The 22445-nt window shown below is 36.5% G+C and overlaps 1 protein-coding gene across 2 annotated transcripts in view; it reads right to left on the reverse strand.

The window, feature by feature from the left end:
- Window positions 1–339: 339 nt before the first annotated feature.
- Tmtc3 (transmembrane O-mannosyltransferase targeting cadherins 3) overlaps window positions 340–22445 on the reverse strand; it is a 53821-nt gene continuing 31715 nt past the window's right edge. For both annotated transcript variants that reach the window (XM_036169850.1, XM_036169849.1), the window contains exons 10-15: window positions 21186–21306; window positions 16812–16923; window positions 10843–10946; window positions 9604–9773; window positions 8084–8310; window positions 340–4259 (exon numbers count right to left, since the gene is read on the reverse strand). In XM_036169850.1, the coding sequence (XP_036025743.1) occupies window positions 3445–4259; window positions 8084–8310; window positions 9604–9773; window positions 10843–10946; window positions 16812–16923; window positions 21186–21306 (1549 nt within the window). In that variant the 3' untranslated portion in view covers window positions 340–3444. The remainder of the gene's footprint in view (window positions 4260–8083; window positions 8311–9603; window positions 9774–10842; window positions 10947–16811; window positions 16924–21185; window positions 21307–22445) is intronic.

The following is a 22445-nucleotide window of genomic DNA, read 5'->3' on the forward strand; positions in this document are numbered from 1 at the left end:
TAAAAAAAACCTTAAGAAGGAATAATTTGCATACAAGGAGACTGAGAAACAAGGTAAACAACTTACGCCAGGGTGATAACTTGGATTTGAACCTGAACAAATGCAGAAGTAGATTTTATATATAAAATTCCAAGTTTGAATTTAGTGTTTTTATTTTCTTATTTTGGCTTCTGTCACCAACAATTAAGAATATATCATTACCAGGAATTACTTTATAATGTATACTTTTCAAAGGTAACTTCTAACAAATTACACGTCAGCTCATTCATTTCATTCTATAGGCAGACCTGTTATATACAAAACTTTGCATTTCATTTTAACATCAAAAGGCAATCAGGCTGAAAGTTTTAAAAATTAATTTAATAATGAGTATTTAGAAATGTGCTACACACAAACAGCACAGTAATATAAAATGCATACAATTTTGAACTACTTTTTAATGAACCCCTTAATATGGATGGGTGACAAGTTTCGATAGTTACCAGATATTTTGAGGACTCATTTTAGATATCATTTGGTCATGCAAATAAAAAAATAAATATGACAAATATATGAATTTTTGAAGTATAAATTGACATACAAATCTATATATTCTTAATAGTTTTCGTTAAAGCATCTTTGAAGAAGCATTCCATAACATAAAGTTGAGAACTTGGATGTAAAGAAAAGGCATGAGGTTTTATTAGGAGTGTGTAATTCACAAATGAAATACTTTCATAACAGCAAACACCAAGATGTTAAACGAAGTGATATATTTAGTTACTTTATTCTCTAAGTCATCAACTTCAGAAAATCACATACTTGGACTGGGCAAAGATGTGCATGCCAATGGCCCAATCACACAGGAGCAGGATCACTTGAGCCTTTGAGTTCAAGACCTGTTTGGGAAACATTATAAGGCCCAACCTCAAAAAGGAAGGGTGGGTAGGTGGGGCTACTCACTAGAAACATTAGAAAATTCCCAGTTGCAAACATTAAACGGGGAAACAAAACAAGTACAGGAGCAATCCAGAACTGAACTCTACTTTCTGAGAAGTCGTGAAGGAATGACAGAACACGGCTCCTTGAAGATTGTCAAAGCTTTGCTTAGGACTTCTGCGGAGATTTGTAAAACAATGAAATTAAAACTCTATCCTTCTATCCGCACACAAAATAAGTCCTGTTTTCTTGATTCAGACATCCAAAGTGCTAAACCACAGGATTGTAAATTGGGCTTAAAAATGTTCACATTCCTACTTCTTCAAAAGACAGCTCTGAGGCAGCTGGGGGGATATCCATTACCTTTTCTCATCTGAATAGTTTAAATAAAATTTAATGCATATGAGAAATACTAATTTAATCATAAGCAAGCTTGATAGAATTTACTATTTTAATTTTCATGGAAAATATACTACTTAGAACATATTCTTTACCGAAATTTAAGCCATCAAAACTTAATTTGGTTGCATTACTAAGTTACAAAGTTAACACAGGAGAAATAAACTTTCCTGAACTAATTTAGACCAGTAGCCCTAACTCTAAGTAAAAATCAGAGTCACCCAAAAAAGTTTAGGAAAAACGGAAGTCTGGTTCAATTTCCTAGAAATTACATTTAATTGTTATGGGATGGGTGGGAAAGTTCCCATATGATTCTACTATGAAATGAGGCTGAGTATCATTGATTGGTAATAATGAATAATTGCCACTCAAGATGGATTTGATTTAAATAAATTAAAATTCAAGAAAGAGTATTTTCTTTGTGGCAGACATTGTAATGAGTGCTAATAAAAGGATTTTTTTTTCCTATAAAAATTACTGGGTAATATTAATATTTATCCTCATCACTCGACTAGCTATATAAATTTACTAAAATAATCCTCAAACTTTTCTTGTTTGCTGTCATAAAGGATTCCTTTCACTTTACTTACTGGACTGTTATCCACTAGGAATTTTAATTGTAGTGATTACAAGCAAAACCTTTTTCTAGAGCTATATGGAGCCTAACAACTTCATTTTCAAGTCATAGTATATGAGGTATTCTCCACTTCATATCTGAAGTCTCAAAGCTATACTCGAAGAACTGAAATGAGATACTGCTTTGATGTTTAACAAAATCTCCTGGGTCAAGAATTAACACCCACTGGCATCAGTGCTGGCATTAAATTATCTTTAAAAAAAAAATCTATGTCAGATCCTCTGGGAATCTAAAAGGAATGGGTCTTTAATGTGGAACATGTTTCTTGTGACCTATTTATAAAAGATTTCTTAAAAAACATTACAGAAGCGTGGTCTCTAAGTCATATATAATTAGAGATTAGTTAACTCAAGGGAACTAACAATTTAAACTAAAAGTTTAAAATTTTTATGAAAGATCAGTAGTTAAAATAAATAATAAAATATATACCACAATACAATTAAGAATTTAGTGTTTAAAAAATAAATGTCACATTGTTTAGTGTTCAGTTAAACAGACTGACTGTAGTGGTTTAGACATCTAAGAATGATGAAGGTGTGACTTGAGAAGCAGAAAACTGATTTAAGACCAGAGAGACTAAGAAGAAAGAGATTACTATGACTACTCTAAAGCTTGGAGTTAGAATGACTGGGACTTTTCAGTATGATAATACGTCAAGAAGCAGAACACTTTGGAGAGCAAAAGTCAATGGGTAGACTTGATTATGTAGCTCATGTTAGAATACTGTATGAAACAGAAAATACAGTATTAGTGAGCACCACTAGGAATATGCATAAAACTTTACCTGCCTAATGACTGTATTTTAGAGTGAAGTTAAGGACAAGTACACAGTTATGTAAATGCATTCCTAAGCTAATATGTCATAATTTATGTGATATGAGTGATGTACGATTTATTCTAAAATGTTTTATCCACCATTCTTTCTAACCTCAAAGAACATATAAACAGTATGCATTTGTAGTACAATGTCCCTTGGCTTAAGAGAAGAATTACCGAAAGAAAAAAAAATGGCTTCAATGAATATCAATCCATTGCTGGATCCAAGAGGTTAAAAAAAAAAAAAAATGAGAAGAGAGCTCATAAATGGTAATTCTCAAAACCCAGGACATACTGGATTAATCTCCAAGGGTTCCTCTTTGATATCCTATATTATTTCAATTCAGATTAGTAGATGGATCTGATAGCCCACCCACTCCTGCTCCCCCACCTCAAAAAAATCCCATACCCTTTTCTTTCTATAATAAAAGTTTCAAGTTTGTCACCTGGTATTTAAGATTTCTCCTGTAGTTACCAAATTTGTGCCATATCTTATAAAACATATATCATGGGGCAGATAGGTCTCCAATGAAAATCTTGTTTTGACCCCATGTAGAGGATCTTAGTTTCTGAAAAAGCAGTATGTATTCTTGACATTTTTCAGTTTCCAATATGAGCAAATGCATGATAGACTGAAGGTCTTTGAAACCATTGTTACATGATAGAGAATAGTATTAGTCTACATTCAAAATACGTTCAATCTCTTCTAGTCTTTTCAAAGCAGCAACTCGTTTCTTCTCAATTTCTTTGATGTCTTTTGTTGTTTTATGGGGGGCCTCTTTGTCTGCACTTTTTGTTGATTGCTTGTTGGATTTTGAGTTTTTATGATCATTTGTTTTCATGATTTGTGTTGGTCTGGGTTCACTTCTGATTTCTTTTACATCCTCAGAAGGGATTTCATCTCTTTCTTCTGCACTTGAAGTCTTATCAACTGAAGACACTGGCTGCTCTACAATACCAGAAGAGGCAATTTTATCCCTGACTATACTCAAATGGCGTTGGATATATTCCTCATGAGGTGCTAATGCCAAGGTTTCCACCAGGCATCGTTCAGCTTTCAGCAAGTCCTTCTCTTCAAAGTACACCACACAAAGGTTGTGCTTTCCTTGAACATTGTTTGGATCCATTTCCAGTATCTTTTCAAAGCACTTTTTGGCTCCAGGTATATCCTTCTTTTGGTTCATCAGAATATCTCCTTTTAAAATGAGACCCTTGGTATGGTCAGGGTAGTATCTGAGCAGCTCTTCTAAAATTGGCAACGCCTTTAATTCCTTAGCAGTCTGTGAATATAGGAGAGCCAGGTTAAACAGCGCACTTCTAAAGTCAGCTTGTAATTTGATGGCTTTCTTCATCCAGATCTCAGCTTCAGAATCCTTTTTGTCATCCATGGCAAGCATGCCCAAGTTGAAATAGCCATTAGCATCTTGTGGCTCTTCATTTATGTAGTTTAGAAGCCGTTTTCTAGCTTCAGGTCTGAGTTTAGCTTCACCTAGAAGTAATTTTATTTAAAGGAGATAAATTATCAATGAATCAACCATTTTTTAGGTGTTGTTATATTACAAAATATAGCAACAAAGCAACTTATTTCCATATGTAAATAAAAAAGTAGAAATCAAACTTTATGGGAAAGATAATGAGCTTGAAACACTCAAGTGATAAGTTTGTTTCCTTGTCATTCAGAACTGTGGAAGCCAGGAGGAGAAATTTCTTTAGTCTGGAATATAATAGGGCATTAGAGGAAGAGTAGGTAAGAGTTTAAGACAGGATTTTCCAAGATGTATATTCAAGCACAGTTCTGTTAGTATTTTGAGTTTATACATCAAACAAGTTCTTTAATTTCTCTTGGTTAATTTACTGAATTTTCTAAGAATTACAGGGTGTGTATGTACATGTACATATATACACTATATATAAAAAGCTCAGCAAGTATTATAATAACTATAAATTTTCAAGTTGGAGTTTTTGGTGTATGAGCTCAAAAAATTTAGGAAGCTTCATGGTAAAAATACACTATTAAGTATAAAACTATAAAATGAGGTTTTGAATATCAAATACCAACATAATTTTTAGTAGAATTTTTAAAAGTTCTTGACTTTCATACATTTAGATGAGAACTTGTGGTGGATAATGAGCAATCCTCATAATTATTAAAATTCTAAAACTACTAGTTTTTAGATTTGTACTTTTAAAATATGAACCATAAAGACCTCTTTATATTGTTTTAATTGACTATGACTAATGAAGAAATTATGAAAATAAATCAATAGGCTCAGCTCTTAGATAAGTTACTATCCATTAGCTATATGAATTTGGGGTACTCATGAGGTCTTTTTGGCCTAATTTTCTAGCCTATCAAATACAAGATTTGGGAAAGCAAAGTCCACTTAAGTTACAAAATATTTCTAATTCTGTGTTTCTTTCACTTCTGCAAAAGTTTAAAGAAATATATTCAACATATAAGTAGACTATATAAAGGAGATTTTCAACATAAAAATTAATATAAATCATTTATGCTGTCTTATGCAGGAAAATATTCCTAGATAAACTATGGTTCAAAGACAGATTTATTTTGTTTGATCTTAGTTTACGAAATTATAGGAAATACAAGAAATTACAATAATATTCAAAAAACTAATTTGAAGATATATATAAAGACTATGGTTTGAAAGAAAATGGCCCCCGAAGAGAGTGGAACTATTAGAAAGTATGGCCTTGTTAAGGGAAGTGTGTCACTTTGTGGATGGGCTTTGAGGTCTCCTATGCTCATGCTATGCCATGTCACAATTTTACTTCCTGTTACTTGCAGATCAAGATGTAGGACTCTCAGCTCCTTCTTCGGCACCATGTTTGCCTGCATGCCACCATGTTTCCTGCCATGATAATAATGGACTAAACCTCTGAAGCTGTAAGCTACCCAAATTAAACGTTTCCTTTATAGAAGTTGCTGTGGTCATAGTGTCTCTTCACAGCAACTGAAACCCTAAGACAGGAGTGAAGTATTGCTATATTGCTATGATAGGCATGACATGCTTTTGTTTGAAGGAATATGGACCTTGGGAATGTAGATTAGCAAAGCAGTTGAATACTTTAAGTGCTGCTTTAATGGACCGTACTAGTAGGAGCATGGAAGACAGTGGCTGAGTATGATTTGATGAACTGTGGGAGCTTGGTTCAAGAGGTTTCAGAGGAGAATATTAGTATGTGATCTAGAGACTGTTCTTGTGATATTTTGGTGAAGAACATGGCTACTTTTTTTGCCCTTGTCTGAAAAGTCTACCTAAGGCTAAAATAAAGTTTTGAATTAAATGCATTGGCTAAGGAAATCTCAAAACTGCCTAGTATAGACTCTGTTGTGTGGTTACTAGTGTTAACTATAATGAAGACTTATAATGAAAAGGAGCAAACTCTGAAAGTGAAAATACAAAATGTACAATTTGAGGGGAAAAGGAGCACCAGGAAGTGGAATGGAACTAAGTCCTGTGTTCAATGAGTTCAACTGATTAAGAAATGGAATAAAGGGAGTGGTGACATCAGGGCAAGACCCCACTTAGTTAAGTTTCCAGCTTGTGAAAAGGAATTAAAGAAAAGTTTAGAGCTGGGTGTGGTAGTGCACACTTTTAATTCCAGCACTGTAGAGGCAATGACAGGCGGATCTTGTGAGTTTGAGGCCAGCCTGATCTACAAATTCAGTTTCAGGATAGCCAAGCTTAGGCAGTGAAGGAAACCATCAAAAACAGAAAGGTAGTGAAGATATAATTGAATGAAGGGGCCATGTTCCAGCCCCAGCAAACAGCAGAACTTGGAAGCTCAGCCATGTGGTTCTGATTTTAGAGTCAAGGATAGAAAACAGGGTTTACAGAATCTTCCTCTATGACTAAGGAAAGGTGCTGAGGCCAGGCATGTGTCAGGGTGTCTCTGAATGGAGGACTAGAGAAGCCATTTTGAGAAGCTGTGAAGGTGAAGCCTGGATTGCCTTGAAGACCCCAAGATGTTGAATATGTCAAGCCATGGGATACCCACTGAGAGAGCTGCTAACAGGAAGTGGAACCAGCCTAAGAGAGAAGTATGCTGTAGGAAGGAGTTGGGAGTTCTGAAGAGCATTTTGACATTATACATAGAGACACACAGTTTGGAGTTTGCCCAGCTGGTTTTTGGTCTTGCTTTGGTCCAGAATTTCCTTACTATGATCCCTTCTTATGTTTTGGAATGGTAATGTATATGTGAAGTATGTGATTTTGCATTTTGATTTTGATTTTACAGGAGATTACAGTTAAGAGAGTGTATGAATCTCAGGACAGACTATAAACTTTAGACTTTTAAATAAGTTTGAGACTGTTATAGACTATTGGGACTTTTGAAGTTGGACTGAGTTAATTTTTGCATTACGATATGACTACAAGCCTTTGGGGGCCAGGGAACGGAATGTGGTGGTTTGAAAGAAAATGGCCCACCAAGAGAATGGTAGTATTAGGAGATGTGGCCTTGTTGAGGGAAATGTGTCGCTCTTGGGGAGGGCTTTGAGGTCTCCTATGCTCATGCTATGCCGTGTCACAATTTATTTCTTGTTGCCTGCAGATTAAGATGTAGAACTCTTAGCCCCTTCTGCAGCACCATGCCTGCTTGCATGCCACTATGTTTCTTGCCATGGTGATAATGGACTAAACCTCTGAATCTGTAAGCCAGCTTTAATTAAATGTTTTCCTTTATTTATTTTATTTTTTTACATTTTTAGAGCTTTATTGAGAGAGGGAGAGAAAGAGAGGGAGAGAGAGAGAGAAAGGACCAGAGAAACAGAGAGACCACACGGAGGGAAGAGAGTGTAAAGAGAAAAGGTTAAATGTTTTCCTTTATAAAAGTTGCTGTGGTCATGGTGTCTTTTCATAGCAATTGAAACCCTGACTAAGATAAAGATACACAAAGAATTTTCTTGTAAGTCAAAGTAAAGTAACATGAGATTAAAAAATATGATAATGCTCTGGGATTCTCAAAAACAGTTACAAAATTTCCCCCACAACTGCTGCACTACTTGGACTTTATACTTACAAGAATTTTATTATGTTTATATAATAGTTAAGTACTAGTTGATAGAGTATCTGAAAAGTTTTAACACTCTAGAAAAATGAACAGGTAATACTGTCACATATGCCTGTTTGTGTCACCTGAAAGGACTTTATGTCAAATACTTTAAATATTCTTATTATAAGATGTCTAATGTACACAATTTTGTTACAAGCAGTCCTTCCAAAAAGTGTTTGTTATGGGTTTTGCGATATTCTAATTGGCTCAATATAGACCTATTTTCAGGAAACTTACCTGATTCCTGCATTAAAATAGCAGAATTGAATAATGCTAGCTTATGTTTGGGATTTAGTTCCAAAGCCCGATTAAAGTTCTTCAGCGCTTCACTTGGTTCTTTAAGTTCAATCGAAACAATTGCTAAGTTGTACCACAGATCTGCATTATTTCTGTCCAGCTCCAAGGCTTTAAGATATGCCTCCTTGGCTTTGAGAGGCTTATTCATTTTCAAGAGCAACTCTCCCCTGTGCGAAGAAAACAGACAGGGCTTTTCTTACAGTCTTACTAGGCCACTTCATAAATACCACTTTAGACTAGACGTTAAGTCTTCCTACACAATGGCTTTATTTTCTTCTTTTACCTTACATTTTTAAAAAGTCTCTTAAAAATCACTTTGTGAAATTAGCCTCAAATCTGAACTCTTATATATTTTCAAGTATTATAAAAACCTGCATATCTGACTTTGGATGATAATCGTCAAGAAGTAATCAGGAAAGGGTGACAGAAAATGTGTTCTCGGGTGAATCTTAGAGGAGACCACTGACCGCATGACACCATGGCAGCAAATGACAGGGGCACATCAGTGAATCAGATGATGACATTGGAACATCAAAAAAAATATGCTTGTTCCTGGGAATTCTGGGTCTTTAAATCTGATATAAATCTCACTGTCCAAATCAGCAGAGACTACAGCAATGTGAAATCTCTCTTTTTATATTAACTTCATCTCCTTCAAAGTGTTCTTATAAACTCAAAACAGACAAAGTGCAACTTCCCAATGGTTGGCCGGAGATCACTTGTGCCCCCTGCTGGAAGCTTAGGAGCACACTAGAATGACCAGCTTAAAATCTATCCGAGCAGCACAGCTCCACCTGCTGGAAGTTTAGGAGCACACTAGAATGACCAGCTTAAAATCGATCTGTCCAGCAAGGTTCCATGTGGGTTTGAGAACTTAACGTCATTTGCTTAAACTTTGTGAAGTTACTTTTACTAAGATGGACACAGCAACTTCAGGGCGTGAGACCAGGGTTATTATTTTAATGCAGAGATTATTGAGAGTTTTTATGAAATAACTGAGGACTGGATATGGAAAAGAAAAAACAACCCAATATCCGGTTTAGGAATAGATTTTAATCTTTTAGCCTCAAAAAGTTAAATTCAGAAGATACCTTCCTCAGAGAAACAATGCTATAAGTTATGGGCTTCATGTTCAGTACAGAAAAAAAGTTTAACATGCAATGTCTCTTTAGTATGAGAATATACAAAACTATTAACATGATGTCAGACTTTTTTTTTCTTTACTGTCAACCACGAAGTCTGATTTGTGGCAAAGGTGACAGAGACAGAGAGGCTGTTGAGACTGACTAACATTGTTTACAGGACACAAGTGGATCTAACACAGAGCTGCTTCTAAACTTTTCTCGCTACTGTAATGGTCCCCTTGTCAATTTCAAATTACTTAAGTTCGGCTGGCAATTTTGTTGAACTATCCATGCAGCTTCAGTTTACAGTGGTAATTCTAAGGTCCACCAGGATACCTGCTAATGTAAGCCTGCTTGAAGTCTGGCCTCATGCTTATTGCCTGTCGGTACAGTTGGTCGGCTTCCTCCAGGCGGGACTCATTTGCTCGGATGAGGTTGGCCAGATTGATATAAACATTTAAGTGATTTGGGGCAATTCTGGCAGCATATTTTTTACCAGGTATAATCTGTTTAGGAGAAAAACATGTTTGTATATTTAATCGTACAGTACCAAATAAAAATAACAACTAAGTTTTCATAGTGGCTCATTTCAAATAACATAGAACCTAAGGTTTTGCTGATAGTTTTGCTGATACATAACAAAATAAATCATAAAAAATGTGAAAAGCAAGCAGGGCATGGTTGCACATGCCTTTAATCCCAGCACTAGAGAGGCAAAATGGAGTTCTGTGACTAAGAGGCCAGCTTGTCTACACAGAAGAGCTCATAAAAAAAAAAAAAATAATAATAATAATAAAAGAAAAAAAAAAAGAAAAAAAGAAAAAGGAAAGCACTTAGAAGCACCTGAAAATATGAATTCAGTTTTTGACACTGAAGATTTATATTGTTTTCATCCATGCCAGTTATGAATTTTTCTGGCTTTCTGTTTACACTTCTCTTCATATTAAGTCAGATAAACCAGAACTCTTACAAGGTCAAGGTCTTGCAGTCTCCAACACAAGATAAAAACCCATTTCAGTCCAACTCTGTTAGCTCTAACGCTATCAAGAAAGTTATTTCTTGGCTGCAACAGTAGGGCAGCTAGTTTTACTTCAGAGTCATGTTAAAACCTCACTTGTTTTGTAAAGTTGAAAAATAAAATGCTCTAACTGAAATTCAAGTGTTACACATAATATAAATATGGATCTTTTGTACTACATATCCGACAACCTGTATCACTGCAAGAACTGATGAGCATGACACAGCAGAGAGACAAGCCTGGTGCTGTCTCACCACTTGCCTGAATTTCTCTGAGAAGAGCAATGCTGAACTAATGGTTTAAAGTCTTAGTAAAAGTCTCTTCATTTGGTCATTTACGGCAATGTATGATTAGCCTCAGATATTTCAGTTCTAAGACTCAGCATTTACACATGAACTATACCAAGTATTTTAAAAAATCAATTGAGCAAGAAGTTCTATCTAGTGAAGAATAGCCTGGGGGATATACTATAGTTTAATATCAATGAATTTAGTAAACTTTTTCTGTTTAGGTAATTCTTACTCCTATGGACATGACACAGTAATAAGGCAACTTACTTGAGGCATCAGTGATTTAGCCAACATGTAAGATTCTTCTGCTTCTCTAGTTCTGTTTAAATTTTTATAAGTTCTTCCTACGTTCATGTGGGCACCAATATCATCTAAAGCAAAACAAAACAATTCTTGTCAAATATACTAGGCATTATTCAACTATTGAGAAGGCAGGTACTGAGAAGCAAGCAAGGAATGTGAGAGCAGACTGGCCTGCTTTCTGTGAAGTTCTAAAACAACTTGACATAACTTAGAACAGCTATGACTCACAGAACAGTACAAAACGACTGAGACCCTCCAAGGACACAGAGTGCATGAAACATGGGAAGTCATGAGTGCATCTTTGAAGGTTGAGGAAGAGAGACAAAGACAATGGACTATCTTCACTACATTCTGCTACATCATACTGCAGACAATCTGTTTCTATTTCCTTAATCTTACAATTTTGAAATTCACTAAAAAATACAGTCCAACTCTACAAGTGAAAATGATTATGGGCATTCCTATAATTAGGACATGGTGGTAATGGTCTAATGGGTACAAATACATGAAAACTTTCAGATTTCTTTTTTTAAAACTATTCTTTGTATAGCCAGTGTTCCTTAAAATTACCTCCATTGATTTATATTTACAGGGACTTTTCATTCAAGGTCCATTCTCTAGCTATTAATTCTAACTTTTATGCTTTTTACTTTTATATTTTAACTATACATTTTAAGTATTTAAAAATAAATGAATACACACTCACATATTTTTGTTGTGTATTTATATGTATTTTTCGCATATCTTTTATACCTTATAGCAAATATATTTCTTTGGAATATTTTGAGTTGGCTAATCAAAGCAACCAAGGACCCTAAAAAATTAATTTATTCCTATTTCTATTAGTTAAGTAAAAAGCAGAGATAGAGTTTTCTGCTATCCTTCTACTTGCCTAGGGAAATTCTGTCCAAACAGGAAGAAATTAGGGTCTGACATCCGGCACAGACAAGGAACATCTCAAATGCTGTTACTCAGGAAACTTCCTTAGTAGGCAGCCTTGCACACTGCACACGGCTCCCTCCTCACACAAAGCCCAAACCCTTATTCTGTAGTTACACCTATATAAGGTGCAGTCACTGTTGAAGCTCATATTGTATTATGACTCCCATCTTTAGGCAAGTAATAAAACTTGCATTTTTCCTGTTATTTGTCTGTTGTCAGTTTATATGACCAACTAAAATGATCAAATGTCAGAAAGAATAGAACAAATTCTCAACTACACTTCCCATGGGAGCCTCAGGGCAGGAGTAACACTGCTCTACTCACTGGTGGTTCCTAGCAGTTCAAACAGCATCTGGTTTGTTTTCAATAGCACAGGGTTATGTTCTCAATATACAGGCGATGAGCAAACTCTTGGAGCTGTCTGCCATCCTTCTCCTTTTAGCCTCCCTCCCTGGTGTGAACAGGTTCCTGACTGTCAGCCAAAGGTCATGCGTACAGGCCGGACGCTCTTGTGAAGTGGTGGAACATTGAAGAGAGAGCTAGTAGAAGAAGTCAGGTCAGTGCAGGGATGCCAGGAAGAGATTGTTTGAACTCTGGCCCTTTTCTGTTCCTCCTTGCTTCCTGGTTGTCATAAGGTGAGCAACCTCTTCTGCTATATACTGCTGTGTAAGTACTGTCTACCCAAAGGCTCAGAGTACTTGATCCAGTCACCTAAAACTTCCTTGTCTTCTTTATGCTGATTATCTCAGTATTCGATACAGTAGTGGAAGCATGAATAGTCACTATCCCACATTGTAAATTATCTCCCCATTTCCTAGCTGCGTTGAAAATAATGTACTTATTAATATAGCTTACCTTTATCTACTATATTATGATGGGCTAGACCCTGGCCTAAGGCTTTTATGATGAGTATTTAGCCCATACAAAAAGAGAGTTGATTACTTTTCAAAATATGAAATGTAGAAAACTTGTGATTGAACTCATTATAAGGTCCATTTGAGACCAGGTTCTAAGCACTTTTTTAAAAAGGCAGCTTAGTCTATCCTCATTTCTTTAAAAAAAAAAAAAAAAAAAAAGAATAAAAAAGAATATTTAACTCACAAATACCTTAATCTGCTGAGGCCTCTCCTGACCCGACAGCCTCAGATTCTTGATCTCTCTGCCCTCGTCTCCTACGTGCTGACATTATAGGCCTATGGACCATAAGTGGTTTCAGAGTCTAAGCTTTTAACCACCAAACAATTGCCTCTTCTAGCTTACCTTGGCCATTCTGTCACTCTCAGCAGTATCTAGTAATGTCATACAATAGCATGTTATTCTCCCTGCCAAGTGACTATAAACCTAACCACATAGGAAGGAGTCAGAAGGCACATCATAAATGTTGTATCCAGTGTTTCCAGTCTATGTGCTTATCCAAAAGAAACTAGAATGATGTGGACCCTCTATCTTCCCAGTCTACGGCTGATTAAAACCTACTTCTGAACATGAGGATGGTGAAGTCATACTCGAGCTCTATATATGATGTATGCTTAAAACAGAAATAATTGAAAACTGAGGCAATTACTTAAGGCTGAGTGCTTACACCTGCAACATTCTGTAATCCATGACACCATTCATATAAGCTGATCACTCAAAAATATATTTTACATATGCACTTGATTTACTCTTTAAAAAATTGCTGAAACAGAAATCACTACCCCAACACAGAAGTGAGAAAGTCAAAAGTGAGGAGGCTTAAGTCTTAAGTGTTGGATATAAAAGTGATAACTTGAGCTGGAAAGATGGCTCATTTGTAGAGGCACTAAGCCTGGCAACCTGAATTCTTTCCCTTGGACTAGACTGAAGGAGAGAACTGACTCTCCTAATTGTCTTGTGACCACCACAAGCACAAGCATGTACACACACACACACACACACACACACACACACAATGCAATAAGTTTTTAAAAAGATAAAATTCCATTATGAAAATCTAAGACTTGAAAAAGAAATGAATTAGAATTACTACATTTAATGAATTTTGCCAGTGTAAAACATGAATCAGATGTTTATGTTGCTACAAGGAAGCTCCACATTATCAATAAACCAGCATTTCAAATAAATTAAGAATTAAATTAGTAAATATAACACAAGAAATAAGTGCGTGAGTGTACCTTGCAGGGAAGACATGAAAGAAATTTAAGGGGTCTACAAATAAGTGCTTTGGCTTAGCTAGAAGAGAAGATGTTTGAAAAGAGGCCATGTGAAACAGGCTTTAAAAACAGAAGTATGTACGGTAGAAGACAGATGGGAACACGAAAACATTCTATGCTCAAGATACACACAAAAAAGAGGAGATATAGGACACATACCCCATATTCCAAGAAAAACTAGCCTACATGAAAAGTCAAGGAAGATAGGAGAGCAACAGTTACATTTCTATAACAGGTTTTTCACCCCTTTCTACCAAAATTTGTCTTTTTCTTTTTTAAACCAACCTCCTTCTTCCCCTCCTTCTTCACCTGGTCTTAACCCTCCCACTTCCTTTCTACGCCCCCACCTCACTCAGCAATCCACTCCTCAGAAAGGGTAAGGCCTACCATGAGTCAACAAAGCATAGCACATCAAGTTAAGGCAGGATTAAGCTCCTCCCCCCTGCATCTGGGCTGAGCAAGGCATCCTACCATAGGGAACAGGTTCCAAAAAGCCAGCTCATGTGCCAGGGACAGATCCTGGTCCCACTGCTAGGGGCCCCATAAACAGACCAAGCCACACAACTGTCACCCACATGCAGAGGACCTAGGTCGGTCCTATGCAGACTCCCTAGATGTTGGTCTAGAGTCCTTGAGCTCCCACTAGTTCGGGTCAGGTATCTCTGTGGGTTCCCCATCATGATCTTGATCCCCCTTCCTCCTACAATCCCTCTTTCCTCTCTTCAACTGGACTCCTGGAGCTTGGCAAAATGCTTGGCTGTGGATCTCTGCATCTGCTTCCATCAGTCACTGGATGAAGGCTCTCTGATGACAATTAGGGTAGTTACCACTGATTACAGGAGAAGGCTAGTTCAGGCGCCCTCTCCACTATTTCTAGGAGTCTTAGCTGGGGTTATCCTGTGGATTCCTGGGGTTTTCCCTGGTACTACGGTTTCTCCCTAACACCACAATTGCCTCCCTCTATCAAGATATCTCTTTTGTTGCTGTCCCTCTGTCTTAATAACATAGTTGCTCTGTACCTCTTTCTGTGGTGACTAGGACCTTTTCTTATCCTTTGTAACACTGGGCCTGGAGGAAGAGTGGGTATTACCATGAATCCCAGTTTTTAATTCTACACAGTTGTGAGTCCTTTTAAAAATATCTCACAACTCTGATGACTAGTAAACTGCTTATCCACAGCTATTTTTACAGCTACCAATATTTGACTTAGACAGCTGACCCAAGCTAGTGGGAGCTCAAGGACTCTAGACTAACATCTAGGGCGTCTGCATGGGACCGACTTAGGTCCTCTGCGTGTAGGTGGCAGTTGTGTAGCTTGGTCTGTTTGTGGGCCCCTAGCAGTGGGACTCAGAGAGTCAAATATCCTGGAGCTCTTGGGCTCTCTCCAACATTACAACTGTCAAAATTCTTTAATTTCAACAATCTATATACATCTAACTATTTTTTCTTTTGGGGTTTGTGTGTGTGTGTATGTGTGTAGACCAGGCTGGCTTTGAACTTAGAGATCCACTTATCTCTGCCTCCCAAGTACTGGGATTAAAGAAGTGTGACATTACACCTGGCATACACATGGTATTTTCTAACACTGTGCCCTTGGTACAGTGCTGGGCACTGCCCCATTCATGGGACAGTTAGTATAAGGGGATCATTCTGCTTGTCTTCGAATAGAGTCCAATGACGGTATCTAGTGGTATCAGTAGTTGGATACAACCTTTAGTAAAATAATTCTGCATACTTGAAATGTCAGTAGCATTCTTCTTAAAAAAAAAAAAAAAAAAAAAAAAACCAAAAATCCGCTGCTCCAGTTACATGGTACTCAGATACCAACATTTCTTCAGATAGATCTGATCTCGACACTTTACTCCCATCCCTTTGGAATCAATTTAGATTATAAACATTGATCCCTTAGCCTTTCCTTCCTTAGGAAAACACATCTGAAAAAAATTCTAAGTCTTATTAACAGAGTAATTCATGCCTCAATATCATCACCTTAGCTGGGAAGTAAGGGGAGAAAAACATTTAACTACATCAACTGATTGACTTTTCAGTTATTACTGATCTCAAGCAGGGTGCTAATGCTGCTTGGCAACTGTAATGTTTTTCTAGCTGCCTAGTCCTGCTTCATGTGGATAAATCATACAAGAGCTTACAAGAAATGTACAGTTTCAGGTTACCTAAATCTGCACCAGAATATCACTAGAACAAGACTCTAGCGGACTGATATGCACACTGAAGTTTGCGAAGCACAGTCTTACAGGACCATTTTGCATTCTCCCTGTTCACACATCTCAAAGCAGTCCTTTCCTTTGGGATCTACGAGTGATTTTACTTTCGCACTGATGAAAGAGAAGCCAACAGAAGGCGACTTCAGGTTATTACATATTATTGACTCACCTCCTATCCACTGTCTACACTGGGCCTTCTTAGTTACCACAATTTATTCTAGGTCCTACAAGTAATGCAGCCTGTCTACCAGATCCTGCCTGTCTTCCCACAATAAATTATCACTTTTCTCAGCTATATGGATACACCTGACCTCTGCCTTGTTTCTTCCAAATAAACGAAGCTCTGTCATTCTGCCATCTTCTCTTGGTCTAGCACCACAGCTTTAGTCACAACACCCTTTAATTTTTTTCTGTGGTGTCTTCAATAATTCTTCCTCTACCCCTCAAACTCAGCTTAATCAACCGTGTGCCCTCACTCCACCTAATGTGTACATTAGTGCCATCTAACAACTACAATCTTAATAAAGCCTTAGAAAATAAGCTATTCGTCAATTTAGTAATGAACAGTTTTTACCTGGCTGAACATAGGTAGCCTGCAAGAAGTATTTCAAAGCTCTCTCAAAGTTCTTCTCATTTTCCAGAGCATGACCCACATTATTCCATAATTTGGCATTGTTTTTATTCACCTTAAACACAAGTAAAAACATAATGAGCTATAATCAGAATTATAACACCTCTATTAAAAATCCAAAAAACTCCAGTTCATAGACATTTGTTTGGTTGACTATTGGGAAAGGAATGTTTTATGAAAATACTCCTATAAATGAGACAAAATCCACTTTCTTCTAACATATCATAAAACAACAGCACTTTGACTTCATTTATGTTTCAGAAATGTTCTCAAAGTTTTATTTGACTAGAGCATAATCCTGTTTGAAAAGTACTGCAGCAGTATTTGTATTTTGTTTAGGAGAGAAGATACTAGAATATAAGAATATATTTTGGTTGTACGTATTTAAAGCTATTTATATAGTTTACTATGGAAATAGAAATGCTCAGATTAAAGCTGTGAAATCCATGTGTGTGTTTGAGTTCATAGATGGGTAAAACATGATATATAGCCAAAGGAGTAGCTGCAGTGATTAGAACTGTAGGCTTTATTCAGAGTCCTGAAAATAAATGCGGGCAAAATTCCTAATAATTATGGGATGCCATTAATATACTAAATTATGGATTTAATATGGCAATGATGCTTCAATTACCTACACAGTTAGGAGGGAAGTAAAACTGCATGACACAAGAAGAATCATCTGCTATGCAATATTTTGTGTTCTGACAAATGAAGCTTGTATGGGATCAGAGTACAGAGCTAGCCACTAGTTAGCCATAAAGGCCAGGCAGTGGGGGCTCACACCTTTAATCCCAGCACTTGGGAGGCTTATGCCTTTAATCCCAGCACAATCAGGACACAAGAGACAGGAATATAAGGCAGGTGAAGATAGGATCTTGGTTCCATTTGGTCTTAAGATTTTTAGAGGTAAGAAGTCTCTAGTGGTTGCTTCTCTGATCTTTCAGATTATTACCCTGATATTTGACTCTTGGTTTTTATTGATAAGACTAGTCAGGATCACACTTCATCTGGTTAGGTATAGTACTACCTTAAAATTTAAACTTTCTGTTTTGATATTAATGATGTTTAAGTTTTCTACAGTGAACAATGAACTTTCCTAATAGCAATCTCTAAAGTCTCCAAAAAGATGATGGGGCCCCTCAATGATTCCACTGGACTATGGTAATGCCACTAAGCTGACAAACAGTACCTAAAGATTGGCTTTGGACTACAAACTTCTCAGGACAATTTCAAGGTGGCTAGCTGAGATGACCCAGGCCTTGAGGTAAGTCCTGCACTTTCCCATTACACAGAGACTGGACAACAAATGACACAGCCAGCTGTGGTGATATACTGTGAACCCGAATAAACTTGCCTGAAATGTGGTGAGGACAGAGACAGCCACTAGATTAGACAGGCAGTGGGGGCACACACCTTTAATCCCAGCACTTGAGATCTCATGCGTTTGCTTGGTAAGCACAAACACCTTGAATCCCAGGAAGTAATATGGCAGGGCAGAGAAAGGTATATAAGGCATGAAGAAACAGGAACTCACTCTCTTTAGGTTGAGGATTCCATAGTTAAAGACTAGTAGGTGGCTATCTGCTCCTCTGATCCTCAGGCAAGTTTATTAGAATACACAATATATCACCACAGCTGGCTCTTCCAGGACTTGACAATTACTCAAATTTTTTCAGGGTCCCCTAAAGATGCTATTGCCTCCAGACAGGAGGAAGCAATTTTAAGAACAGGATGCCCACATTCACAAGAGATGGTGTGGGTGGTTTTTGGTTATTCAATGGGTGATGGATATTTCTCATCGTTTAGGGGGGTTGGTTACAAGTTATTATTGGTAATGGTCAGGGAAAAGCTGAACAAAGGAGATTAGATTCAGTGATCTTGTTCTAAAAGGAAAAAGGGGGGATACAGAAATAGGATAAAAAGGTAGAATATTGAATCTACTTTTAGACGAAAAAAAGCAACTATTAGTTTTAAATATTTTACATTGGCTTGGATTTTTGTACATTGATACAAATTTGAGATTATTTTTGTTATACTGTATACATGTTACAGAAATGATAGGATAAAAAGGTAGATTATTGAATCTACTTTTAAACCAAAAGAGCAACTACTAGCTTGAAATATTTTACATTGATATGGATTTTTGTATATTGACACAAGTTTAAGGTTATTTTGGTTAGAATGTACTGTACAAACATTTCTACTCTTGTTCAAGGCGTTGTACCTACACAGTTCATATAACAATGTAATGTAAATTTCAAATCCTTGAAAGTTATTACAAACTATTTAGGATAATAAAGAAATGCAGGTGAGTAGTTAGTCACCTATAACAATTAAACTTGTAGTCCTGTTAGGTATGTTTTCAAGGTCAAACAGATATATTTTAGATAGACAGGTGGTCTTCAAACACATTAGAGACCTACAGAATATGGCATTTAAGATGTCTTAATAACATAAGATCCTCTCTTTCTCTCTCTCTCTCCTGGCAGTACCAATCTACTTCAAAGAAGATGATGGGCATTGAAGAAACTCCGTATGTTACTTTCTTTGCGGCAAAAGTTAGCCATTGGGCAAGAAACTGCCCTTGCCTCGACTGCTGACAGTATTTTGTCCAAAATGGACGAGCAGGACAGAAAAGAAAGTGACTGCAGAACTTTGCCAAGAAAAGGTGGGATAGTCCCTTGAAAATCCTGCTTCACAGATAAGTCTGTCAATATTCTAGACCTGTAGGCCGAGGATGGAGGCCCCAACACTGTAGAAGAATCTTGGGTGACTGTCCAGGCAGCCAGCTGTTTCATTTCTTATTTTTGGAAGTTGTGTGCTTTACACTTCCTGTTTACTCAGGTAATATTATATCCTTCTCATGTCTCTGATGGAGTTGAAGACTTTATAGTTATAGTTTTCCCTTTTAACAAATTCAGACAAGACACTCAGAAAGTAATGCAAGTTAGGATAGAAACTGAATTAGGTACAACACTTTGGACTCAACAAGATAGGACAGATAATATAGAGTATTTTCTCTGAATTTGTCAAATGCTAATGGATTAGATGTTACTAATATAATTACTGCCATTATATATTTGTATATATTTATTGTACTTATTCTATACAGTTTTTCTATGTTAGTTAAAACCTTTGCTTTTTTTGTTTTTAGACAAAAATCAAGAGGCCAGGGGGTGGTTGCTCACACCTTTGATCTCAGTACTTGGGAGGCTCACATCTTTAATCCCAGCACAATTTGGAAGTGGAGACAGGGATATAAGGTGGGTAGAGACAGGATCTAGGCCCCGTTCAGTCTGAGGATTCATAGTGGTAAGAAGTCTCTAGTGGCTGCTGCTCTACTTCTCTCATCTTTCAGGTTGTTACCCTGATATCTGACTCCTGGTTTTAACTGATAAGACTAATTAGGACTTCACTTCAATCATCTTAAGTAGATATTATATAAAGCTATCTCATGAAACAGATGACTCAATAAAGCTAAGTAATGGAAAATAAAGAAGATGTCAAAAGGAGGGGCTGGAGGAATGGCTCAGCAGTTTAAAGCATGGACTGCACTCACAGAGGACCTGAGTTTGCTTTCTACTACTCAGATCAGGCAGCAGGGGAATCCAACATCTCTGGCCTCAGTGAGCACCTGCAGTCACACACACACACACACACACACACACACACACACACGCACGCACGCACGCGCACACACACACACATATCTGCACATATATACAATTAAAAAAAAAGAAATAGTCAAAGAAAATATGAGTTTAGAGATTAGGAAAGAATAAGAGAGAAGGAAAGCTTGGGGAAAAAATTCCATTTTTAAATAAAATTCTGTCTACTAACTCTGTTATCAATAGCGCTGAACCAGTGACACTCCTTCACACAGCAGGGTGACACTTGTGTTATGTATTTCATTTCACTGAATTAATAATTCATTGATTTTAGAACTCTCATTATTTTATATACTATTAACAATAACAAAGCCACCAATAAACTATGAGCTGTCATATCCTATACTACCATGCTATTAAGACACTGAATGTTAAAAACTGTGTACCTAAGAACTAAGAAGATAAAGTTTTCTATTTAAAAATTTTGCCATGTGACTTTCACATGAATTTAGTATACCATTCACAGAACAACTTATATATTCTTTCGACATATAATTAAATGGTATTTAGGGAGTTGGTTATGGTATGTATTATATAAAAACAATTTATTGCTTCTTGGCTAAAATGGAAGTAAATGCCTGCCTAAAAGTATAGTAAAAAATGGTTTCACAAATACATACATTTTGTCCTCTGAATAATAATACTTTACCTTTAATGCTGACATAAACAATGTATATTCAGACTCCCAGTCCCAATTCCTATGGAGAGTTTTCAGGGCATGGGTTAATATCACCATGGACAGACAAATCCAAGAGAGTTTTTTCAATACACTGTTCAAAAGATATAAGAAGAAAAAAAGTACTGTCTTCATTACCAAAGGCATTTTACATCTTAGAAGAGGTAACAAATATGTCAAACATTTCCAAATTATCATTTTGAATTCATTCTAACGACTTCCACAATTAGAAAGCACAGCAACCTCCAAATTAAATGTTATGAATATGGCCTTCCAATTGAGACTTCACTGATGCTTTATTCAGTCTTTGGGTTTTGTAGATCTATTACAAAATTCCCATAGGACAGCAAAGTCTGAAGATGCACAAGCCCTCATCTAAGATGGTAAACATTTGCAGAGCCTACACGACTTTCCCATATATTTTAAACAATGCTTAATGACTCTGTAAGAGTTAGCAGTTTACTGTTAAGGGACAATGATACGTAAAAGCCTACACACATTTGGTACAGATGCAATTTTTTTCTAATATATTGCTCTTTTAGTCTCTGATTATTTTTATTTATACTTTAAGGTCAGAACTGTCTGTTAAAAAACAGAGGAAAACCTATAAAACAGGCGCCAATCCCAAAACTTTAGGTCAATTGTTAACATCTGATTCTTCACTTACAACAGAAGGATTACGTCAATCTCTATTATCTCACTTAGTTAATATTTTGAGACTTTCTGTGCTTTGGATCTCTAACATGGTTCAATATTTTACATTTTGACAGATCCACTTATGCAGAACAAGATAATATGGATCAGATAGTATCACTGGTAAATTGTAATCAACACTTCTGTTTACTAGATGCATGACCTCAGGCAATTCAGGTAACTTGCATGAGCTTCAATTTTCACATTTGCATAGGAGGGCAGGTATGTTAAGATTCAATGAAAAAATAATTCTAAATGTCTATCATGAATAATCCTTGGCACACATTAGGCCCTAAAAATTTGTGACGATAACAACTGGATATACTGGCAGAAATTACAAGAAAGGTTTGATAGATATGGTTGATAATTGTGAAACTAAATAGGACAGTTTACTGAGAACATGTGTGTCAAATGAGGCTAGATGCAAAATGCAGAAAAAAATGGAAATATTCAAAGAATGAATATAGTATGAAGATTCTGAGCTAGAACTTATGTAAGATAATGAGGTGGGATAAGTTTATAAAAACCATGGAAATAATT

Source organism: Onychomys torridus, chromosome 20 (genome assembly GCF_903995425.1).
Source record: "Onychomys torridus chromosome 20, mOncTor1.1, whole genome shotgun sequence".
Classification (NCBI taxonomy): domain Eukaryota; kingdom Metazoa; phylum Chordata; class Mammalia; order Rodentia; family Cricetidae; genus Onychomys; species Onychomys torridus.